This window comes from Amblyomma maculatum, chromosome 8 (assembly GCF_055883805.1).
Source record: "Amblyomma maculatum isolate TAMU_Amacu chromosome 8, ASM5588380v1, whole genome shotgun sequence".
Lineage (NCBI taxonomy): Eukaryota > Metazoa > Arthropoda > Arachnida > Ixodida > Ixodidae > Amblyomma > Amblyomma maculatum.
This window is the reverse complement of record NC_139351.1, coordinates 71,469,351-71,491,468: the sequence shown is the minus strand read 5'-3', so window position 1 is coordinate 71,491,468 and position 22,118 is coordinate 71,469,351. Positions and strand designations below refer to the sequence as shown.

General features: G+C 44.3%; 1 protein-coding gene across 1 annotated transcript in view; it reads left to right on the top strand.

The window, feature by feature from the left end:
- LOC146181463 (uncharacterized) overlaps positions 1-22,118 on the top strand; it is a 40,929-nt gene that overhangs the window by 4,593 nt on the left and 14,218 nt on the right. Inside the window, exons 3-4 of the mRNA XM_084576514.1 lie at positions 19,872-20,008; positions 21,938-22,036. Of these exons, the coding sequence (XP_084432640.1) occupies positions 19,872-20,008; positions 21,938-22,036 (236 nt within the window). The remainder of the gene's footprint in view (positions 1-19,871; positions 20,009-21,937; positions 22,037-22,118) is intronic.

Below are 22,118 nucleotides of genomic sequence, written 5' to 3'. Positions count from 1 at the left end.
GAATACACCTTTGAATGTCTACATTAGGATACAATACCTGAGAAGGTTTATGTATGACAGATTTCAAAGCATTGAATCTTGGCAAAAGTGCTCACCCCAGTCACGTCGTGCAGCTTTTAAGTATTGTTTGCCCGGCAGTATTTAATTGTAGCTTGTGCAAAGTTTGCACATCGTTCAGTAATGAAGTGTAATCCAATATAGCCCAAGTGCAAATAGCCAATTGCATCATCAAGTCGTTTCTATATTCAGACAGATCTATTGGTATGTAGAGCCGCCAAACTCTAACTCACTTGCGTGACAGCCACATTTTCTTTGATTCTGATCACTACAGAGGAGCTAACGTGCGAAAAGTCCAGGTATAAGCAAAGGCTTTCCAAGCCCTTGCTTAATCTTGGCCTTCTAGCAAGTTTTATTTGCCCTAAGGCGCAGGCACATAGAAAAGGCGGCCATCGTGCACGCCAGTTAAAGATATGGGTGGCTGTACTTTGACCTGTACATGGGGAATAGGAGCAGACATAAAGAATATGAAACATATCAATGAAAGTAGTGGGTGCAAGCTAATTATGTAAATCCAAGAGATATCCAGAGTAAAGTGAATTGCTATGCATCTTGTAGGCCAAAAGACAAAATGTGAATTTCAGCTTTGGTGATAAAATTACTTGCCTTTCTCATGGCAGATGTAATATCCGAAACTACAGACACAAAATTTACCCATACAAATGAAGACTTTTCTTCTAATTCATGGAACGTACAGCCTGGCCATGCACTACAGACAACCTGGTAGGAGAACTAAACTCATTTTTTTCTTGTGTCAAACAGCTATGCTCCATCTTGAATTCAAGAACATTATCAATCGTCTTGATGCAGGCTATCCAATCAAAACAAGCATTATGTAATGTTGAAAAAGAAAATTAGATATAAGGTAAAAAGGAGACACATTGCTGTACTGAAATGTGACATGGGGGCTGATGAGGAGCGACACATGTACGGCAGACTTGCAGCGATGTTGGCATCATGCACAAAGGCCCCTACTTTGAAGTGCATTGACCAAAAATACTCGACTTGTTCAGCTTCAGTTGGTCTTGCTTCAGCGCCATGATCCATACATAACTTGCACAACTTATCACTCTTCGGAAACCAGTGAAGGCTGATCCCGAGAATGGAGGTACATGTTGAAGCGACAAACAATGCCGCACTGCATTAGCATGGCGCCAGCAGTTCAGACTTTTCCTCCACAGTAGCCACAGTCAGACTTCGCAGCAAGATGCACAGGTGATAAGCATGCGAACACAATGACTGTACCACGGCGAAACAATACAAGCTGCTCCTATATTCTACGGCCGGCAAAATCAAAAAAGGGTTTCTTTCCAGTCCAAGTGCTTGCTTGCTTGAGTTGCTTTCCTGAAACCAGCAAAAGCGTTTCGGAATCTCGGGCATGCATAATTTCCAGCTGCTTAGTGCACCGTTACAGTGCCGCGTCATCTGGTATTGATGTCTAAGCGCATTTAACTGAAATATGGTATGCTTAAAACGCTAACCGCATGAGGCGACAATTCGTGGCAACACGCCGCGCAACGGGCCGCCAAAGCATTGCCGCTCGTTGCTGTTGCTCAGTTCCTGGGTTTCTTTAGAAAATTTCACGTGTCGCCTGGAAACAGCTCGCGAGGCAGCCAATCGCATAAGGCTTTGGGGTGCTCAACTTCCGTTCTGGCTTTTTTCTTTTTTGCGGGTGAGTTCTTTTTTTTCTAGTCCGGTTTGGGCTAAGAACCCAGTGCCTGCAGACGCTCACTTCGTCTGATCCGTATATTATGTGCGCATCAAGACATTTCAGTAAAAGCTTGGAAGGGTAGTAAAAGAAAATAAAAGGCTAGTAGGCTAGATATTGGTTATTTTCGAAAGGAGCAGGGAAAAGTCACTGCTTGCAATGCAAATCGGCATCGCAGTGTAGTAGCGCACCGCTGCGCTGTGACCCTTTAAAATGCGATGCACTACAAGAAATTTCATCAGTGTTTTATTATACTTCCTGCTGTTTATGTTAGAAACGGAATATAGCGTGATTACACTCCCCTTGACCGAACGACGAGGCAGCTGTAACAGAGCAACACTGAAAACGCACCTCTCTGTCGCTGATCTTCGTCACTCCGTGCGATGTGCACCAGCGGCAGCGACAGACATTGGCGGCGGCGTTGCGTGACGGATCGCTAGGGGTTGTCGCCTCATGTGGTTACCGCTTTACTGCCTTTCATCGTAAATAATAACGGTCATTACATGGCACTGTATTGACAGCATAACCAACCAGCGCGAAATTTTGGTCTAGTAAGCCTTTAAATTGAAGGGAAGCGTTACAAATCTTACATGCACACTGAATAGCTAGCACACTGTTCTAAAAGTAGCTTTATAGTTTTTTTGTAATAGTACGCCTATCTTCGTGACTGCTGTGCTTTTACTGTTGTGAAATATATTGTACAATTTTCTATTGCATTGTCTCAGGGAAATTATCCTGAGACAAAGCTAAAAACTTACCAGGTTTTATAATTACAGGTAAATCTCGTTGCAAGAGACACTGTTTCTAGAGACACTTGGTTATAAGAGACATTTGAAAATGGTTTGGTTGGTTTTTCTATGTCTGCCATATTAACAGTATTGCATACAAGAGACATGGTTACAAAAGACATTCGGTTACTAAGGACAACTTTTTCAGGTTCGTGGAGTACATTCTTCTCTATTTAGAAGAGACACAACCCAGGTGTGCTCATGCAATGCATCTGGAACATACCAACTCGTGCATGGCGCACTTCAGATTCCCTTAGCTAAATTCTGTTCCATTTCAGTGTCCTTTTTGTTGTGTATGTCAGGAACTGAGGAGTGCTTCACCATGATTGGAAAGTCAAAATGGCATCGCATTACTGTTACATACGAAGCCAATCAAAATGCATGAATGACATTCAGCATTTTTAACTCCTCACTGTTAAAATTTGATCACAAGATGAAAGCATAGACTCCTGATGTCTTTCTCTTTGTGAGTCATCTGAGGGTGACGAGCCTGTAAGCATCTGAAGGTGACTAGCATGTAAGAGTGCCTCAAAGGTTTTAGAGCAATAGGAAGGCTTGCAAAGTGAAGTGCTTTACCTCCAGAATTTGGGGAATACACTCTGCACTCACAAAAATACATACTAGTATGAATAACTTCTCCAAGCTTTCCTGAACAATTTCCTGTTAATGCGTGTGAATGCATTTATATGCTGATGTGCAATAAACTAATTAACGCAGTGCTTTTAGAATTTTTGGCTGCAAGAGACATGTTTTTCAGGTCCCTTGAGTGTCTTTTGTAACAAGGTTTTACTGTATGTGGTACTTACCACCCTCACAGTCCACTGCGAGTCACATGCATGCTGATAGCTTTTAGGCCCACTACAGCTTGCTTTTATTGAACATGCAGGTATTTGAAAGACAGCATGTGGTGTGGGCCTTAGTTGATGAGTCACCATGTGTCCGGTGCGATGTGGCTGGAGATGTCTTTGCTCCAGAAGCAATTCATTATCAGCAACTAAGCTAGACAGCATCATATGGCTTGTGTAACCATGACTCGGTAGTAGACAGAAAAGTATCAAAAACTGAATTCGCATACATTACAAAGTTGTTATATCTTTTATTAGTCTGTAATGAGTTTTATCAGAAGTTTTGATGTGACTGGAAGCAGAAAAATGAATGTGATTCTTTGCATTTCTTGGTACAGTGGAACGAAAAAGATAACCTCATTGTGCAGTTCAAATTTGAACTCACATAATTAGACACTACGCATGTAAAATAAACAACAATCATATACAATGTTGGACTGTACTGGTAGAAAAGATGCTAAAGGAGTAGATGCCAAACTTTTCGCTGCATGTTTCTTTTTCTTCGAAATGTGTAAATAATGTGCAAGACGAAACATGCATCAGACACGACACGGAATTCACTTACACCAGGTAAATAATTTATAGTTGAAGTCATCAAGTAATGGCTGTTAACATTACAAACATGTTGAGGTTGCGCAAGGCTTGAAAAAGCTGTGGCAGAATCACTGCTTACTCATTTTTTTTTTCAATTCCAACCGTTGGGCAGACCTGCATAAGAGTTTGTGCAAATCAAAATAAACAAAATGGCAACCATACTGCAATTTTTGTATGCCTCATTTGACCTCAAATAGCCTGTTACATCACAACCATTTGTCGGTGGTTTAACCCAAAATTGAATTAGCACGAAAGAAAAAGAACTCAGTTGTAAATTATTTGCCTCTTTTTCACAAAGTCTGCCTAGCTGCCTAGGTTTTCTAATATCTCGCTAATGTATTTCGAAACAGAACACACAATTAAAATTTGGCATCTATACTCGTTTAAAGTGGCAAGAAGGATAAATAAATCAGCTGCCATTGCTGACAGTGGGAGAATTCATAAGGGAGGCAAAACTGTCTTCAGTTGAGTGTACTTTAAGATGCACATTACAGGTATGGGCTGCCTTTAACATATATTGTATAGTCTCCCTATTTTTGTGGGTGTCTATACATTTCTTTCTATAAGTTCATCGGTGACGTTCCAAGGACCTGTTTCCATCCACATAGGCTCTCACCAATATAGTCTGCTGAAGTGTGCAGTAAGCACATAAAACACTGGTTTGAAGTTCAGCGGTGCACGTTGGTTACTTGCATAAGTAATGCAGATTTGCATTCACTTTCTAACAGACACTGATGGGCTCACCTTTTTGTATCAGAGGCTTGGTATGCTTGTAGTCCTTGTCTCAGAGTGGAAACAGTGAAGATGGATATTGATGGCAGTTCTTTTCTAAATCTTTTAAAGGAGTGCACATACTAAGCTTTTGTTCTGTTTTTCTTCCTGCTAATGATACTCAATACATTACTGCACATGGAACACTACATGGTTTTCACCTAGAGCTGGTATGAAATTTAGAATTGAAATTTTTCTCCTACCTGCTTCTGTTTGGTTTGAACAGTCAAGTGATGGCAATGGCATCAAAGTCAAATCTATATCATGTGAGAAATGAAAAAACTGTGATATTCGTATATTCGGTACTCTTTCACTCAATGTGATGCCTGTTCTTGAGGAATGCTGGCTTTAGCATTTGTAGTGATATAAAAAAACGGAGTGACTATGTACCAGGTTTTTGATCTCTCAGCTCAACTTAGACTTATGTTTGACGTTGTAGCCACTGCTTAACTGCTGAAACGAAAGGAAAATCGAAATAAGGTAAAAAGAGATTAGGTTATAAAATATTAAGCGATTGCATGCAAATGGCACATTGTGATCTGTGTATAACAATGTCTTACACATAATTACAAAGGACGAAACACACGATCAAAAATAAAGTGACTGTACTCCAAGTTGAGGTCCACCCTGTTCTTTCTGTCATGAAGAAGAGATGTGCACACTTGGTTATTGTTTTATATCTGATCCAAAAGTGTGTATTTCGTTATCCAAGTTGAACTTAATAACGGTAAAGCACTGCCTGTTCAGCAGGCAGGGTTGCTGGAATGCCACGCAGATGGCTTTGCTCCCAGTTCTATCAGGTATCGTTCAGTCACGCAGATGGTATCTGTGGTTTTTCTTTGCCGTGCTGTGTTTGCTGGCAGTATTGTCTTAATTTACATAAGTGTCAGTTTTCTCCATTTCATGTTATGGTTGCAAACTATGTTTCAGATTACTTTGAGTTTTAACTTCATTTTATGGCCACCCGTTGCACCATCTTGACTGGTGCAAAAATACAGACACAAGGGAGGAAGATAGGATGTGTCTGATCCCTTTTAAACTTTTAAAATTGCTTAGTTGTGATGATCGTGTTGTTAATGTGATTAAATGTCAAATCTTGCTGCTGAAGGTGCTATAGCTATGTTTATTTGGACACTTGTTGAAAAGCACTGTGAAAAAGCAGCATTTGTGGAAATATGACACGAATTATTCATTCTTACATTTACCTTTGATCTTGATGCTTGTAGAGTCCACACAAGATGTGTCTCAGCACAACAGCTATTGACTCTCCCTGAACGGGGTCAGCTTCTAACTGAAAATTTTCTTTACAAAACTAATGCTTTTTCATGCATGCCTATCTCGTTTGAATGTTCATGTACTCTACATGGACGCCAGTCTGGGCGCAGTGTGCGGGAGGGTTCCTGTCGTTGTCGAAGCAGACCTTCATCTTTCAGATATCTCGCCAGTGTGTGTGCTCTCGCTTAACCGTCTTTTCTCGAGGAAATGGCTAATCGCACAAGGTATTTCCCTACACATTCACTTTTGCCTCCCCAAGAAAATCTGCATCCTTACTGACTTACAGGTGGTCCATCAGCGCTTTTATCTACAGCACCCTCCTATCTACTACAGTCCATCTTCTTGAACCACTCCTATCGCAAAGCTACATGCCACGAGCTGGTCTGGGTGCCTGAGCATACAGACATTCCTGATAACGAGTGCACTCATGTGCAAGCCAAAAAACTCTCCAGTTGGACCTCCGGAGATGGCTCTGCCGACACCCCACCTCCACTATTTTCTTTGTCCTCTCATCTCGCCGAGCTGCACTTAGCTCAACAACAGTACTCTCCACCCCATCCTACACTTTTTCGGCAACAGGTCGTCATCTGGCACCATCTTCAGGCTGGCACCTTTCCGTTGCATCTATTCTACCCTACCAGTTCATTCTACCAGTTCATATTCATGACAGGCATATGCGACAGATGGTGGTAATTGCCAAGTACACACATCGCCATTTCGCTGGCGGCTGCGTCTCTGGTGGACACAATCAGTAGCAGACGAATTTTCAACTCTTCCACAGAGGACGCCACATCTTGTGAAAAGGTGGATTCCTGCAGCGTGTTAGCCTCCAACTTGAGTAGAAGATGTATGTGAAATTCAACGAGAAATCGTTTGATATCACGCGGGGCGCTGTAGGCTGTAAAGGGTGCCACATGTAGGTTATGCCTTATTAGCTCATACTATGCTGCACGAGCCCCGCCATGTATGTGGCGCAGTGGTTACGGCGCTCGACTGCTGTGCTCAGAGATGCGCGATCGAATCCCGGCCACGGTGCCCGCTTTTCAATGGATGTGAACAGTAAGCAGCCCGTGTTCTATGCAGTGTCAGTGCATGTTAAGGATCCCCAGGTGGTCTAAATTTCCGGAGTTCTCCACTACGGCACCTCTTGTAGTCTGAGTCACTATTTGGGACGTTAAACCCTACAAACCAAACCAAACTATGCCGTACGAGCAAATTGTGAGCCGGAGGCTGTAGGCTCCACCCATGCTCTTCAATGTTGCACTGATCAAGCTTCCATCAAAGCTAGAAGGAATTCAGGGCCTAAACCACTACCTATATGCAGACGACATCACACTCTGGTCCGCGGGAGGTAGTGATAGACAAATTGCACTTTTCAGACAGCTGTCAAAACAGTTGAAGAATACATAACCCTTGGAGGTTTCAAATGTTCTCCTGAAATGTCCAAGATGCTCGTGTACTACCTACCACACAGCAGGTTGGACAAAGAACAACCGAAAATCAAACTAAAGGCAAACAGAGTGCCTATTCCCAAAGTGGGCAAGATTGGGATCATAGGTATGTGGCTACAGGAAAATGGTCATCACAGAGAAGCTATAAGGAACATCAAAGGTTGTGCTTAACAAATTAGATGCATCACTAATCGCAAGTCGGGTATGAGAGAAGCCAACCTCCTAAGACTCGCACAGGTTTTTGTCATCAGCAGAATTGCCTATGCTGTCCCATACTTACACCTGGCCAACTGCAAGAAGGCTAAGATTGAGGCAGTCATCAGGAGGAGCATAAAAACAGCCCTTGGTCTCCCCATCAGTACGTCTGCGAACCAGCTAACGAAGCTGGGAGGTGCACAATATGCTGGCAGAAAGTGATAGAGGCCAGCCAAATCTCCCAATATGAAAAACTGGCAAAGGCATAGACGGGAAGAAGCATACCGCCAAGACTATAGCATTCAATATGAAAGCCAAGCGTACCATAAGACGGATGTCCCGATAAAAGTGTGGAAGCAACTGGAAAGGTGACTAGGGGGTACTTTGGACCACTAAAGTTCGATAAGGCGAGAACTTTTATAGGGGGGTGATCCGGAGCCCTCCACTATAGCGCCTCTTTTTCTCTTTCATTCCCACCTTCCTCCTATTTCTTATGGCCTGGTTCAGGTGTATGTGGAGAATTGTGACAGATTATGCGCCTTGCCTTTCCTGTAAACCAATTTCAAACGCCGCTGATGCATGCTGTACTGAGTCTGCTGCCTGATTGATTGATTTATAGGAAGGCAGAGGCGCGGTAACTGTCTCACTTGTTTTCTGTGGACACCTCAACCGTGCCGTAAGGGAAGGGCGGAAGGGGGGAGTGAAAGTGGAAAGAGAGAAAGCGGAGCCGTAGTGGAGGGCTACGGAGTAATTTCGACCACCTGGGGATCTTTAACGTGCGCTGACATCGCACAGCACACGGACGCCTCTTCGTTTCGCCTCCATCGAAACGCAACCGCCGAGGTCGGGTTCGAACCCGGGTACTCCGGCACAGTAGTCGGAGGTCTTACCACTGCACCACCACGGCGGGGCACTGAGTCTGCTTCCATGTGCTGTATGGTGCGGCGTTCGAGAAAGCGCGACATGAAACGCGCCGCGCGGACGCCTGGATTGGACGCCCGGCGGGGTCACTTTCATACATGCGTTTCTTGATCCGAGCATGGCGCAGTTGGTTAAAGCTCTCGGCTGGGGATCCGAGGGGTGAAGGTTCAATTCCCGGTGGGGACAGGACTTTTATTTTTCTGATAACGTCATCAGGATGATTGACAAGTGGAATCGCGCTGTATCCCAAGGAATCTGTATGCTGTGTGGTGCGGCGTTCGAAGAAGCGACAAATGAAAGGCGCTGCACGGAGGCCTGGATCCTTCTACTCTGGCCGCATCTATCGGTCTCCTTCGACAGACCTTATGCCAGCGACGGCTTAATGCGGGCACCACATGACGTCTGATGCCATAAAAGGATTTCGGACAAACTTCTGAGGTTGTGACCGTGTAGAGACGTGATCGCGGCACGGCAAGCGATCGGTCATTACCACCCATCCATTTCAAGCCTGAATTTCATGTCCTCTCCTACCGTTGTTGCAAGCCGAAAAGTACCCCGGCAGCATAGTTTCGTTTTCCGAACTTCTTCGCCAAACCACGCGGCGACAGCGGCAATTGGCCGCGCTCTGCGCGCTGTTTCAGACGTTGACTGGCGCGTCGGTGGTGTTTCCTTTTCCCAAGATGTTTCGCCGTTCCGCCGCCATTATGCGCGTTCCCGTCACTTCCGTACGCATGGTTCCTTGTGCCAAGTCTGCGCGCTCGCCACGTGCTGTTCACTGCTCGTATGGAGAGGCCTTCATGCAACGGTGCCTCTAGCAAGGAATATCCGAATGTGCACCTCAAAAGCAGTTGCCTATGGGCACGGTTAACCGTAAATAAATTCACTATTGTGCGGTGATGCAGGGCATTTTGTTTCAGGAGGGAGGGAGAGGGCGCACCTTTTTTTCAGCTCCTGCAGTGACGTGTACAGCCAGAGGCAAAACAGTGCCCTGGACCATCGCACATGTAACTGAATAGCGCTGGGTTCGAAAATGTGGTCTGGCTGCGTTTCGATGGAGGCGAAACGAAGTGGCGTCCGTGTGCTGTGCGATGTCAGCGCACGTTAAAGATCCCCAGGTGGTCGAAATTACTCCGTAGCCCTCCACTACGGCTCCCCTTTCTCTCTTTCCACTTTCACTCCCACCTTCCTCCCTTCCTTTACGGCGCGGTTCAGGTGTCCACAGAGCAAGTGTGACAGTTACTGCGCCTTTCCCTTCCTGTGAACCAACCAACCAACCAACGTTCTGTGTTTGTGAACGCGCTCGTTTAGTAGCCAATAATTGGTGCGCTCTATTTGCTTTTGGTACTTTGCCATCAACGCTCTTGTTGCATATTGATGCTGTCGTGGCTACGCTTTTATTACGTAATAGTTTTCGCCTCGTTTGAAGCGCTTGTACGTAACGCGTGGTGCGAAGCATCAGTTCGCGCTGCACAAAGTGGGATGCGGGAAAATGTCGCTTTCTAATCGAAGATCGAGCTGGAGCATCTATACGAATTTACGAAGGAGCAATTCATGTCCGTCACGGCCCTATCGGAATTCAGCATCTGAATCCAAATCGCCCATTGACACGTGCTCTTCGGTTCCATGAGGCACCGCCGATAGGAATATGTAAATGTCGGTTTTGAATCCGTGCTCAATTGAACCTCTGTATGACAGTTTGGTGTTGCGGCGTTCCAGCGGAATCTGAATTGTCGCTGCCTGCGTGTAAGTCGACAGTACAGGTTCGAGTCGATCCCTTGACCGATTTCACTGACTGCCCCCGTCCATGGGCCGCTTTGCTGCCGAGTCACCTGGTCATTAAGCGTTTGAAACTGCGCCCTCACCGTGGCCTATCGTCACCGTAGTTTGTGGGAGCTAGAATTCCTTCGAGTGTATACTTATAGACTACCGCGACTGACCGGAGTTGACGCGCATAGCCGATGGTTGGTGTCCGCCGCAAATCAAACTTTCTGTTCGCGGTTTCCCGTCATGCTCGCTCCATGGCCGACCGAAACTAGCGCCACGCGTGCGTACCGCTTCGCGCAGTCAGACCAGACCGGTCGAGACTTGCGCAAGTCTCTAGCTCTAGTAGAAGACGGCAGTCTCTCCCTCGAGCTGCTGTCCTTAGCGCGGAGGGACCGCGGACTCGAAGACATTGCGGAACGCGATGCCGAGCCCGCCGTACCGCTCGGGGACGTCGTCGTCTGCGCGTCGTCTGCTCGGAGAGCTGCGTGCCCGCTGCGACGCGGTGTCTGCTGCCGCAATGGCGTCGCGGGATTGATTGGCGCCGCGCTGGTCCGTATCGATCTGCTGCCGCTGTCCTCGCGGACTGCGTACCCGGCCGTCTCTCGAGGCGCCGCGAAGCTGGCGTGCCGCCCGGATGCTTGCTCGGGCCCACCGTTCAAGAAGATGAAGAAGCGCAAGGAGCTCGACGCCCTGGTGTCGTGCCGCGCGACCGCGCCTCGTGCCGCCTCGCAGCACTCGGTGCAGGAGTTGCTCAGGAAGGGGGCCGCCGCGGCCGCCGGCGGCAACGGCGGCCATGGCTCGGACTCGTCCGACGTCGAGTCATCGTACGCGGTGCTTGCCTCGTACCGCACTACTGCGGCCCCGTGAGTCTCGTACGCCTCCTGTTGCTTCGAGGCGCGAAGGTCGCGCGGGGTCCGCGCCCGCTGCCGGCCACCTCGTGGCTCCCGCACAGTCAGTGCTGTCAGGCATCGCCGGTAGAGAGTGGGTGGTATCGTGAATAAGAGGTATTCGTATGGTGTAGCTGCACGCTCGGATATATAGGGTCCTGCCAACCGCTTCTGGAAATGAATCATAGGGAAAATAAAAAGAAATCTTGGTAGGCAAGGGCTAAGGCAGCATGAGCCACCACTGCACGTTCTCTAGTCTTTGTTCATTATAGTGACTCACTTATGTCTAGTACTTAGCTTTCTTTATTGGCTGAATGCAGGGCTCATCAACTAAAGACAATTCCCAGCAAAAACAACTTGTTAGTTGGGGCCCAAGTGCCCACAGGAAATAAGTTGGAATTTCCTCTTGCTTATTATGTAACGAGGTGGTTGGTTGCCTTTTACCTGTGACCTGACCGCTTGTTTCAGTGTGCTTGAACCAGAAGGGAGACATAGAAGAGACAATTCCTAAAGGTTGTGCTTCTTATATCTGGTAAAGTCCTAAATGTATTCGCCAATAACTCCTCCTTTTAAATTGACGTGTGAAGGTTGCTCATTGATGTCCAGACATATGCAGACTGGCCCCATAGTTACTTGCTGTCATTGGGATGGAAATATCAAAAGATAAGTTTGAATATTAAGAGTGAAGTTTGACAAGCTAAGTGGGCTTAAATGGGTAGCATGAAAGTTGGAATCTATGCATGGATCTTTTGAGACCTCATGACATATTTCAGTGTTGTCCGTAGCTATTGCTCAGCTTCCACGTCTTAAAAAAAATGCTAACACATGCCTTTGAAGACAGTCTACAACAGTCATAGTTGTTCAACCATTAGAAAAAGGGTCTATCATTTGCAGCCCTGACTCTAGAAGCTGTGTAGCAAAAACATTACTTCAACTGAATTTTCTGACTTCATACTGAAAACATTGAGTGTTAAGAGCAGTGGTGTTGCACACTCTGCAAAAAAAAAAAATGAATTGAGATGAAATTGGCTGTTGTGTAATTCTTTTTAAAACATGCAAAATCATTTTTACATGAGTTGAAAGGCTGAGATAAGGACGTAATAATAACTGCATTCGTAAAATATGTGGCATGACTTAATACAACCCTGAAAATTTCGTTTAGTAAGCGCTGCCTCTAGAAATCACCCAAAAAGCTACAGAGATGGCAGACTTAGAAATCAGTTTATACAGGAATAAAACTTTACTCGGCTGTGAAAGCTGACGGAAATGAACGGGATTGGGAGAAAAACATACAGCAAATGTCTGGCTAGGATATATTAATCTCAAAATATGACTAAGCAGTCGACTGCAGTCTCTAATTGGCATAAGTGTCATTGTGTCATCATTAACTGTACTCAGGAAAAGTCAATTATAAGGCATATACATATGTTAAGTGTTGCAAATGTCTGTTGCGTCTGCAGTGTACATACATTGCAAACCACGCAGTCCGCTCTCACAAACAAAGCCTCAGTTTCTGTCCATAAAATATTCATTTTGGGAAACCTTAGCATGGAATGGAGATTAAACGATGGGATTAGACAGAAGAATGTGCAACTAATGCAAACTACGATCTGTAGAAACAGCTGAGTATTTGATGAAAAAAATGTGTACTATGAGCAAGCATATGTGGGCTTACCGTCATATCGACAGCAAGTTATTATTTTCACCTGTAGTACAGTGTACACAAATCCATGTCTTTAGTGTGAGCAACCTGCAATGAGCACCAGCCTTAAGCAGCACTTGCCTGCCTTTCCTCCATATTGTCTCTCATTTCCATGCAAGCCTTCTTTCTTTGGAGTACCTTGTCACAGTTTAATGTAATTTTTCTGTACCAGCCATCATGTTTAGCATATGCCTATCGCTTGTTGCTAAGGTGGGGCTGTTGCCAAAGGGGCAGAGGTGAGGACGCACTGTGGTTGACCCTTGACCCCAGGCCGGTGCGCTGGTGGGCCTGGCTGCCCGTTTGGCTGGTGCTGCTGATTGGGGTGGCAGGGGCGCTGGTGTGGCTCCACCTAGCGCTCAGGCAGGACGTGGACTACCTCCGATCGCGCCTGCACCGAGGTAATTGTTGCCATCCGAGGCGACTCCTCCTCTTCCTTCTCGCATTCTACACCTTACCATGATTGCTTACCTCCATTTCTCTCCGCTCGGATATTGGTGATCTAGTCGTCTAGCGTTTACCTTTTGTACTGGACCCCTTAGTGCATTATTGACGTTCACATCATTCACCCGCTAATACTTCTGACAGATGTGTGAAGTAACAACCGGCTTGTGGTTCATGCGGTGCTGCAAATCAGGAATAGAGTTGCATGCATGACCAGTGGTTTTTCGTTCACTTCTTATATGTATTGATGTGACCAGCCTGTTTTGGCTCTACTTAACATCACGCAGTGCACGGCCTGCATTCTTACTGTCTCCTGTCCATTCCACCTATGGTATAGTTCATTGTGCTCTGGTCAAACTTTTGCCACAGCTGTGGCAAAATGAGGAAATATCAAGATGCTAGCTAGGTAATATGCTGAGATAAAGCATGAGGTCATGGGGGGTTACTTGAAAATGACACATTTTTTCATGACTCTCGATAACGTCTTGCAAGCACTATAGTTCTCTTACCTATACACTATATGGTCATTTGTACGTTGTGTATATTTTGGAACATGAAATGACAATTACCTAGTTTGAATCAATTGCTTCTATTCTGCTTGGCTTCTGTTTGCATGTATGAACACCATTATATGCCCCAGAGTAATGCTGGCTCATAGCATGAAGTATAATCAACTAGGTATACATAAAAAAACTAGCAGGAAAAGGAACAGCATTAAAACTCACAAATGCATTAGAAAACTTCACATTGTGAATAATTTGTACGTGAGTAGCTGTACAAATGGCTTGCATGCCAGGATGAGATGTCTCATAATTTTAGCAGTTTTTTAATGAGTCATACGAAATTTGAGTGAAAAAAATACCTGGTCGCAATCAAAAGACCAGGTATCCGATTTTGGGAATAGAATGAGGATGAAAAACAATGAGGATGAATGTGTATATCTATAACAAGCGATTCATATAAACTTTTGCTGAACATTTATGTTTGAACTGCCAGCGCAGGTAGATGAGGTTTTTGAAGCTTCCAATCCAAGCTAGCAATTTGACCGCTTGAGAGCATAGTATAGAGTGCACAGAGTATACAGTAACAGGTCATTAGTAAATGCAAAACATAATGATGGTCCAAAGTTAGAGCCTTAAGACTGATCTCCATAAAACCTCATCAAATATAGAGCCAAAAAAGCTAATCTGGCTGTGATGGTTATTGAGGAAGCCCAGGGGCCACTTACAGTGCAAGGGGCACAAGCCATATTTTCCTAGATTCATTAGCTATTTCAAAAGCTTTAGCCACTTCTAAACAGGTTGTGTCCACCTGACCACAATAAGCACGTGAGGCCCAATGCAATCAAGATATTTGCATTTGTTTGGTTTAAATGATAGTTCTTCAGGAAGCCAAGTTACACAGACAAAAACTGATGTTTAAGCACCCCTGCTCATACTTTTTGAAGACTGCTATATTGAAAACTTTTGCAGAACCACAATTAAGTGACACAGCAGAAAAATATTGACATGACAAGAATCGTCAGACTTGAATGCAGTAATTGGCATCATAATGCTGAAAAAAATGATGTGCTCATCATGTTCACTTGGGTGCTTTCTGCTGTAATTACTTCGCATTCGCTTTGTCACTGTGTGCATTTTGCATAGTTGCTATTCTGGCAGATAGCAAATATAACTTCAGATTGAGTTCCTTGCGAGCTATAAACACATATTTTATATTTATATAATCCTCCATTTTATTGTTACATATTATGAGTTTTTTTTTTTCTGTTTTCATGACCTTGAGGAACTACACTTGCCTTATTATCCTTTACTGCCTTATTCACTTATCTCTTATTTCTTCTTATTTTGACAGTGTGGCACACAAGGTGCGCTTACAGATTCAAGTTCTAATTTCTCCCGGTACTAGTGCTCTTGCTTTAGTTGAAGAAATACTAATTGGTGAGTCGAGACATTTCATGTCAAGCCATTTGCACAATAGTTACCTGGTATAGGTGGAATAAAGGGAGTTCACTCCACATGACTGGGTTGTCTGGAAACCATTGTATTATTCTTTTAGGAGTGACTCTCTATATTATAGGTTGTGTTGAAGGCCAGAGAGACCTTACTGTGGCACTTGGGTAACCAGATAAGAAAAGACATGGCCATGACTACCAGATTGTCCTGTCTGATGTTCTTCATCGCTTTGTGATGGTACCTTAGTCTCAGTGGAAACAGCAGAGAAACTTTGCAATATAAGAGGTAGTCAGGGAATACACTTTGGTAAGGACAAAAAATACTGGCTTGAAACATCGGGTAAATAAGGCTTGTCTTGAGTCTCCCCTCTCATCATTTGCCGTATGGCCCGCTTGGCTTCATCAGTTGGGAGAAAAATGCGTTGTTTCTGTGTAGCTTGTGCACATTGAGTGAAATTCCATTGGGTGTGTGAGACTTGGGGCACTCCAGATGTCAGACTCTGGGCACTGGATTATGATTGGCTCAAAGTGAAGTCATGTTGAAGCCGAACTTGTGCCCTGAGATGAAAAATAGTGATCACCTGGGATGATAGGTGGAGGAGGGTACCTGGCTGCATTGTAGTGCAGCACCATTCTTCATTATGAGACTTCCAGCGTGTTCACATTTCACTGCACAGTAGACAGTGCAGGGTGGCGAATGGGCATACCATCACACAGTGGTGATCAGTGTGCTTGTGAAGCGCTGAAAGAGAAAAGTAAACGCATATTTGGGGACAGGATAATATGGGCCACACCTTGGTGGTGAGACTTATTTGACACGTGATTGAGCCTAATTAAGTGGATGTTTGATATATATATATATATATATATATATATATATATATATATATATATATATATATACACACACAAGTGAAAAATTGCTTCATACTGTTTCCAAGTTTATTGGTAGTCGACGTTTCGGCAGGAGCTCTGCCTTTCTCTTAGAAAGGCAGGGCTCCTGCCGAAACGTCGACTACAAATAAACTTGGAAACAGTATGAAGCAATTTTTCACTTGTATGTAACCTCTAGCAACCAAGTGCGTCTATTTACTTATGCTATACACACACACACACACACACACACACACACACACACACACACACACACACACACACACACACACACACACACACACACATACACATACATATATATATATATACATACATATACATACATATACATATATAGAAATAAATTCTACTGCTTGCACATAAAAGCAGCCAATTTTTCTGTTCCTGTTAAACAGCACAAGACCTGATACACCAAGGCATGGTCCATAGCTTTTGTCTGTGAGAATACATGTATGAGTTGCCAATACAATCAAAATTGAAACAGTTTTGAGTGGAAGCATGCTTAAGCAAGGCATGCAGGCATGAACTGCATTTATTTTTAAGTTATCATAGGCCTGCCAAGCCCTGTAAGCTTGGTGATGAGAGCAGGAGAGTATTCTAATGACAAGCTTACAATAATGTAATGCACAGCAATGGAAATACCAATGAAAAGTGTTTCTTCAAAGTATATTTATTACATGTATGTGTGTTCCCTGGGTCGGAGACATCAGGGGAATGCCAATAAAAGCATATGCAGTAAGAAAAAGAAATCTAGGCAGTATGTGACAACAGGGCAATTGAGTCCTTGTAGTGCATGTTGTGTATGGTGTTCATGAAGCTCTAAAGTTGTGAAAAAGGTTGCAAAGTCATCAATGAACTGTAACAGTGATGCCACGCTGCCATTCATCAGATATTTTCCAATCAATCAGAAAACAATTTTGAGGATTGATTACATTGCTACAGTTAAAGACACTTTCTTTGTAATAGTGTAGGGCAGCTTCATATGAACTTCTGTATGGGTAGTTTCAGTAGTCATCGGTGTGTTCACCAGGGTGTACAATTCATTTGACATGCAGGGTTTACCTGTTCATTATCTGTGACCCACTTTCATGTTGTATGTTGAGTGACCTTCCATTACGCGCACAGGTGAAACTCACTATCAAACTATTCTTACCAGCGTTGATGGAAACTGTGCTGATATGGCTGACCAAGAAGTACGGAATTTTCATTGCACCAAGTGATAACTAGACCATCACCTATATCACACGCACACACACACACGCACACACGCGCACACACACACACACACACACACACACACACACACACACACACACACACACACACACACACACACACACACACACACACACACACACACACACACACACACACACACACACACACACACACACACACACACACAGGGCTATGTTGAATAATTTTTCACTCGGGAGTTCTCAACTGAGCTGCTACTGTGTGTGTTTGTAGGAAACAACTTCACCCTTCTCCTGTAGAGAGCTAACCATAAGTGTTTCGTTTCCATAGGCGGTAATTTGCTAGTTAGTTTAGGCTTGTTTTCCTGGTTTGTGAGGGCTAAGGCAGCTGTTTGACAAGAACGGGAGAACAGAGAAGTTGCACAAGACTTCTTTTTTTTTTTTTAGAATGGGGTGTTTTGTTTTACCAGTGTAGGTGTAATAGATAGTCTGCTCCGGTAGCTTTTTATTTTCTTCATTTCATAAAAAAATTATAGGTAATTTCATCTGCCTCAGATGTCTAGGTTGAAAACTGTGATAGAAGAAAGAGCAACTTGTTTTCTATTTAATTAAGTTTTGCCCTTGTAGGAGTTTGTCAGCATAGAAGTTTCTCTTAATTTTTCTTTTCTTTTTTTATGATAGGGTTCAGCAGTTGACTTTTGAATGTGCACTCTGTGGGGCTCCTGGCCAAAATTTGTCTATACTGATGTGAAATGAAGACGTTTCAGTTGTAAGCACCTGCCCCTATCTTGGTGATTGTATTTCAGGAAAAAAAATATAGCCCTGGTTCAACTCGATTAAACCAAAGGTCAAGTGATAGGTCTTCATGCTTATGCTATAGGTTTCTTGTTAGTTATGACATCAGATGCTTGAGTGGTGACTTCTGCAGCATGCTTTGTGTGATTTCTTTCATAGGTCTGTTCCCAGTTATTCGTGAGGCGGGCTTCTCGTTCTGGAGTTTTTATGTCTCAAGTATTGACTTGCTTTCGCTGTTGTTGCTTCGTCAATTCATTTTCTTGACAAGGTACATTTGTGGGTGATCTGATTTCACCATTAGTTGATGCCACTGATATTTGTGGCATTGTGAGCTTCATAATCCAACGTGTGTCCCACTGTGGTAGTAAACTGGTTAGGCAACTCAACTGCTGGGCCCAAGGATGCAGGATCAAATCCCGGCCGCTGTGGCTGCTTTTCTGTGGGGGCGTAAAGCTAGGTGCCCATGTGCTGTGCGATGTGAGTGCATTTTAAAGAACCCCAAGTGGTCGAAATTGCTGGAGCCCTCCACTTGGCCCTCCATTGGCCGAGTTGCTTTGGTACTTTAAACCCCATAAACCAAACTACAATCTGACTTGCTTGGCTCCTGATCCATGACAACTGAGGCAGAGGCTCAGCAGGCTCTTTATACAAAGTGGTCACATAATCTTGTGACATTAGCATACACTCTTAACCTACCCCATTATCCATCTACCGTTCGTAGATTGGAGATGACCACCTGACATATATAATGCCGGCTTTAACCAAGCTATATGAACATAGTTTGCCTGAATCCTCATTCAAGTACCGTAGAAGGTTGACTCCTATCTCCTACCTTCCCACCTCAAAGGAGCAAACCTAGTTGGCAACTCCTGTCACTTTGTGATGGCTTGTGGTATTGTTTCCTCACATAACCCATCGACTGATTAGTACCCGGCTATGTCGTCTGAAAATTACCTCCCGGCTGGTGACTCTGGCACTTAAGGTCAAGGTCATTGATCAGCACTGATGTTACTGTGGTTTGACCTTGACGCTGGCTGAATGTCAAATTCTTGGCACGACATCAAACTCATCTTTTGTGTTGGGCAGAGCTGTCACTCCAAAAAGAAAAAGAAAAGAAATAGTGAAGTGCTGATTTTATGCTGTGATTCTAGGCTCTGCTCTGGTCCGAGGGTTTCCCACATAAAAAGAATGATAAAAACCATAACATGGTAAATGCCACGACAATGCCACATGAATTACATCTTAGAAATTCATCTAACTTGTCTGACGACCCGTGTGCTACCTACAAGAAGAACGAGTACAAAGTTTTTCGACCTGGTTTCATCTTGGCATGTCACGGTGGCCGCTTTTTGATGGAGGCAAAAAGTTATGCGCCCATGTGCTGTGCGATGTCAGTGTACATTAAAGAACCCAAGGTGGTCGAAACTTCCAGAACCCTCCAGTACGGTGTCTCTCATAGCCTGAGTTGCTTCGGCATTTTAAACCCCAAAAACCAAGCCATCATCTTGGCATGTTTCAGTTATGACTGCTGCGCTTAATTAATCTTAATGTCACCCATGCTTGTAGTGTGAGTGTAAGTAGCTTGTCTGGGCTGTGCCTGTAGTGCGTTGTGCCTTTAATTTGTGTGCAGTGGACGTGGATGGCAAGAAACTGCCGGCACAGTTGCACGACCTGCATAGCCGTATCAAGGGCCTCGAGCAAAATCTGAGCAGCACTGCCGCTGAGCTGCACCGAACTGCTGCTGACCTTGCTGCACTGGCCAAGCAGGTTGGTAGCCATGGCACTGTCTTTCTGTGTGAAGACCTATGGCAGCTGGCTTCGTCGAATTTCTTCTAGGTTATTAATTGCATGCTTATTACTTTTTTTATCAGGATGTGTTATTGCAGTTTGTTCTGCTTATTTTAGGGCTAGAGTCATTAATGTCAATCTGTCCTTAGTTATTTTACAAGAAGCCCGTTATAGTTGTAGGCTTGGCTTCCCTTGGCTTGGCATGTCACCCAAGCTGACCAGCACAAATCCAAGAGAGAGAGAAGGGGAAGAAGGGCAAGGTAATTAAGGAAAAAGATGGCTAGAGAAAGTGGAAAAGAGCAAATAGAGGGGCTCCATGGCACAGAAAGGACAAGGACAGCACATAACCAGACAAGACAGATGCTGTGTCATCTTTGTTCTTTTAGTGCTGTATCTTTCATTTTTGTTCTTTTAGTACTGTATCTTCTGAAAATTTTAACCAGCTAGCCCAAACCAACTTTTTGTGGCACCAGAGGGAGGCCTTTCGAGAGAGAGAAATGTATATACGATGGCTCTGCCTTGTAGCCTAGGTTAGCCCCTTTATTTTTGGAGTGTTAACTCATTCACGAGTTTTGTGCCATTGTTGGTATCAGCATTCGTAGCACACCTGCCGCAGTAAGCAGGTGGAAAAGTGACAGGAGGGAAACCCCCTCCCCAGTTCTAGAAAGGAAGTGGGGGGGGGGGAGGCAGTGGGTTACCTAGTGGCTTTGGAGGTAATGGCGAGAGCGGATGAAGGTACAACGGGGAGGTATTTAGCATGGGAAGGAACCAGAATGTGGCTATATAGAAAGACGAGGTTTGGCTTAAAGTGGAGGGTGGTTGCTAGAATAACATGCTACAAGTTTGGCTATCATGGAAGAAGGAAGTCATGGTATGAGGGCAGGAATGCAGAGAATATGCTAACCAGCATGTTCAATCATTTGTATGGCTCAACTGTCGCTGCTGTCTGCAACCTTCCGGAAGAACTTCACTTAAGAGTATTACTGCAGTCTTGGGCAGGTCCAGACTTGTCGCCGCCTGTCTTAACTTTGCGAGAATAATAAAAAAAAAACGAAGAAAAAAAAACGGCTGTGAAAATTTTTTTGTCACACTGCAGCTAATGCCGAAACAGTTGCAGTACACACTGTTAACCATCCTAACTATCCTGTGATTTTTCTTCTCGGTAATGGTGTGCATGTGCTCAACCCACACATAAAGCAGAGACAAATGTTCTCGCATTTGCTCTGAGCACATGAGCTAGTTTTCCTCTGATGTGCTATTCCTTGGACCATCTTGGCTCTTACAGACACAGGACAAGCCTATCCAATCTTTCCCAGTACTAAAAATCGACTGTTTGGTTCTTTTTAGCTTGGTTTTTCGGCAGAAAAGGACTAACTTATATATATATAAAAAATCGGTTTTACATGTGACACACTTTTTTTTGCACTGCTCTATTCAAACTTGTGGCATCAGGGTTGAAAGGGACTTCATAGCTAACGGCTGAAGTGGATGGCAGTGTTTCCTTGCTATCCAGAGGTCCCCAAGAATTAAAAATGAAACAGTGTTGCACACTCGGTTCACTTATGAAAGCAACCAGTAGTGGCACTACTTGCAGTGTTGTTTCATTCTTTTTTTTTTCTTTTTTGTCTTTCCCTGCTGATAAAAAAACAGCCACCTTTTGAAGGAAAGCAATGCTTGTATGTAATTTTATTGATGTGATCAGTCGGTGTAGATTGGCTTTAATTTGTCCTTAATGTCCCTTTAAGGTATTTCATTTTTCAGTCAGCGAGCTGAAAAACGGGTTTAGCTGAGTTGCATGCTTTATTCTAACTTTCCTTGAGAGGCCACTGAGAGTAGCGATAATTGCCCCTGCAGGCTGGCGCAAACAGGATGCATTGTGACTGCTGGTGTTCGTGCTCTTCTCAACAGGTCGCTGAACTAAAAGCAACCACTGGAAGCCTGCAAGAGAGTGTGGCTTCAGCACCTCAGATCAAGGGTCTCCCCAGCGCAGTCACTGATCTCAAGCAGGTCTGTCCGCACATCAGCTGCACTATCAGTAGCTCTTTGCTGAAGGCAAATTCATTACCCTTTCCACAGTGATGGCATTCTT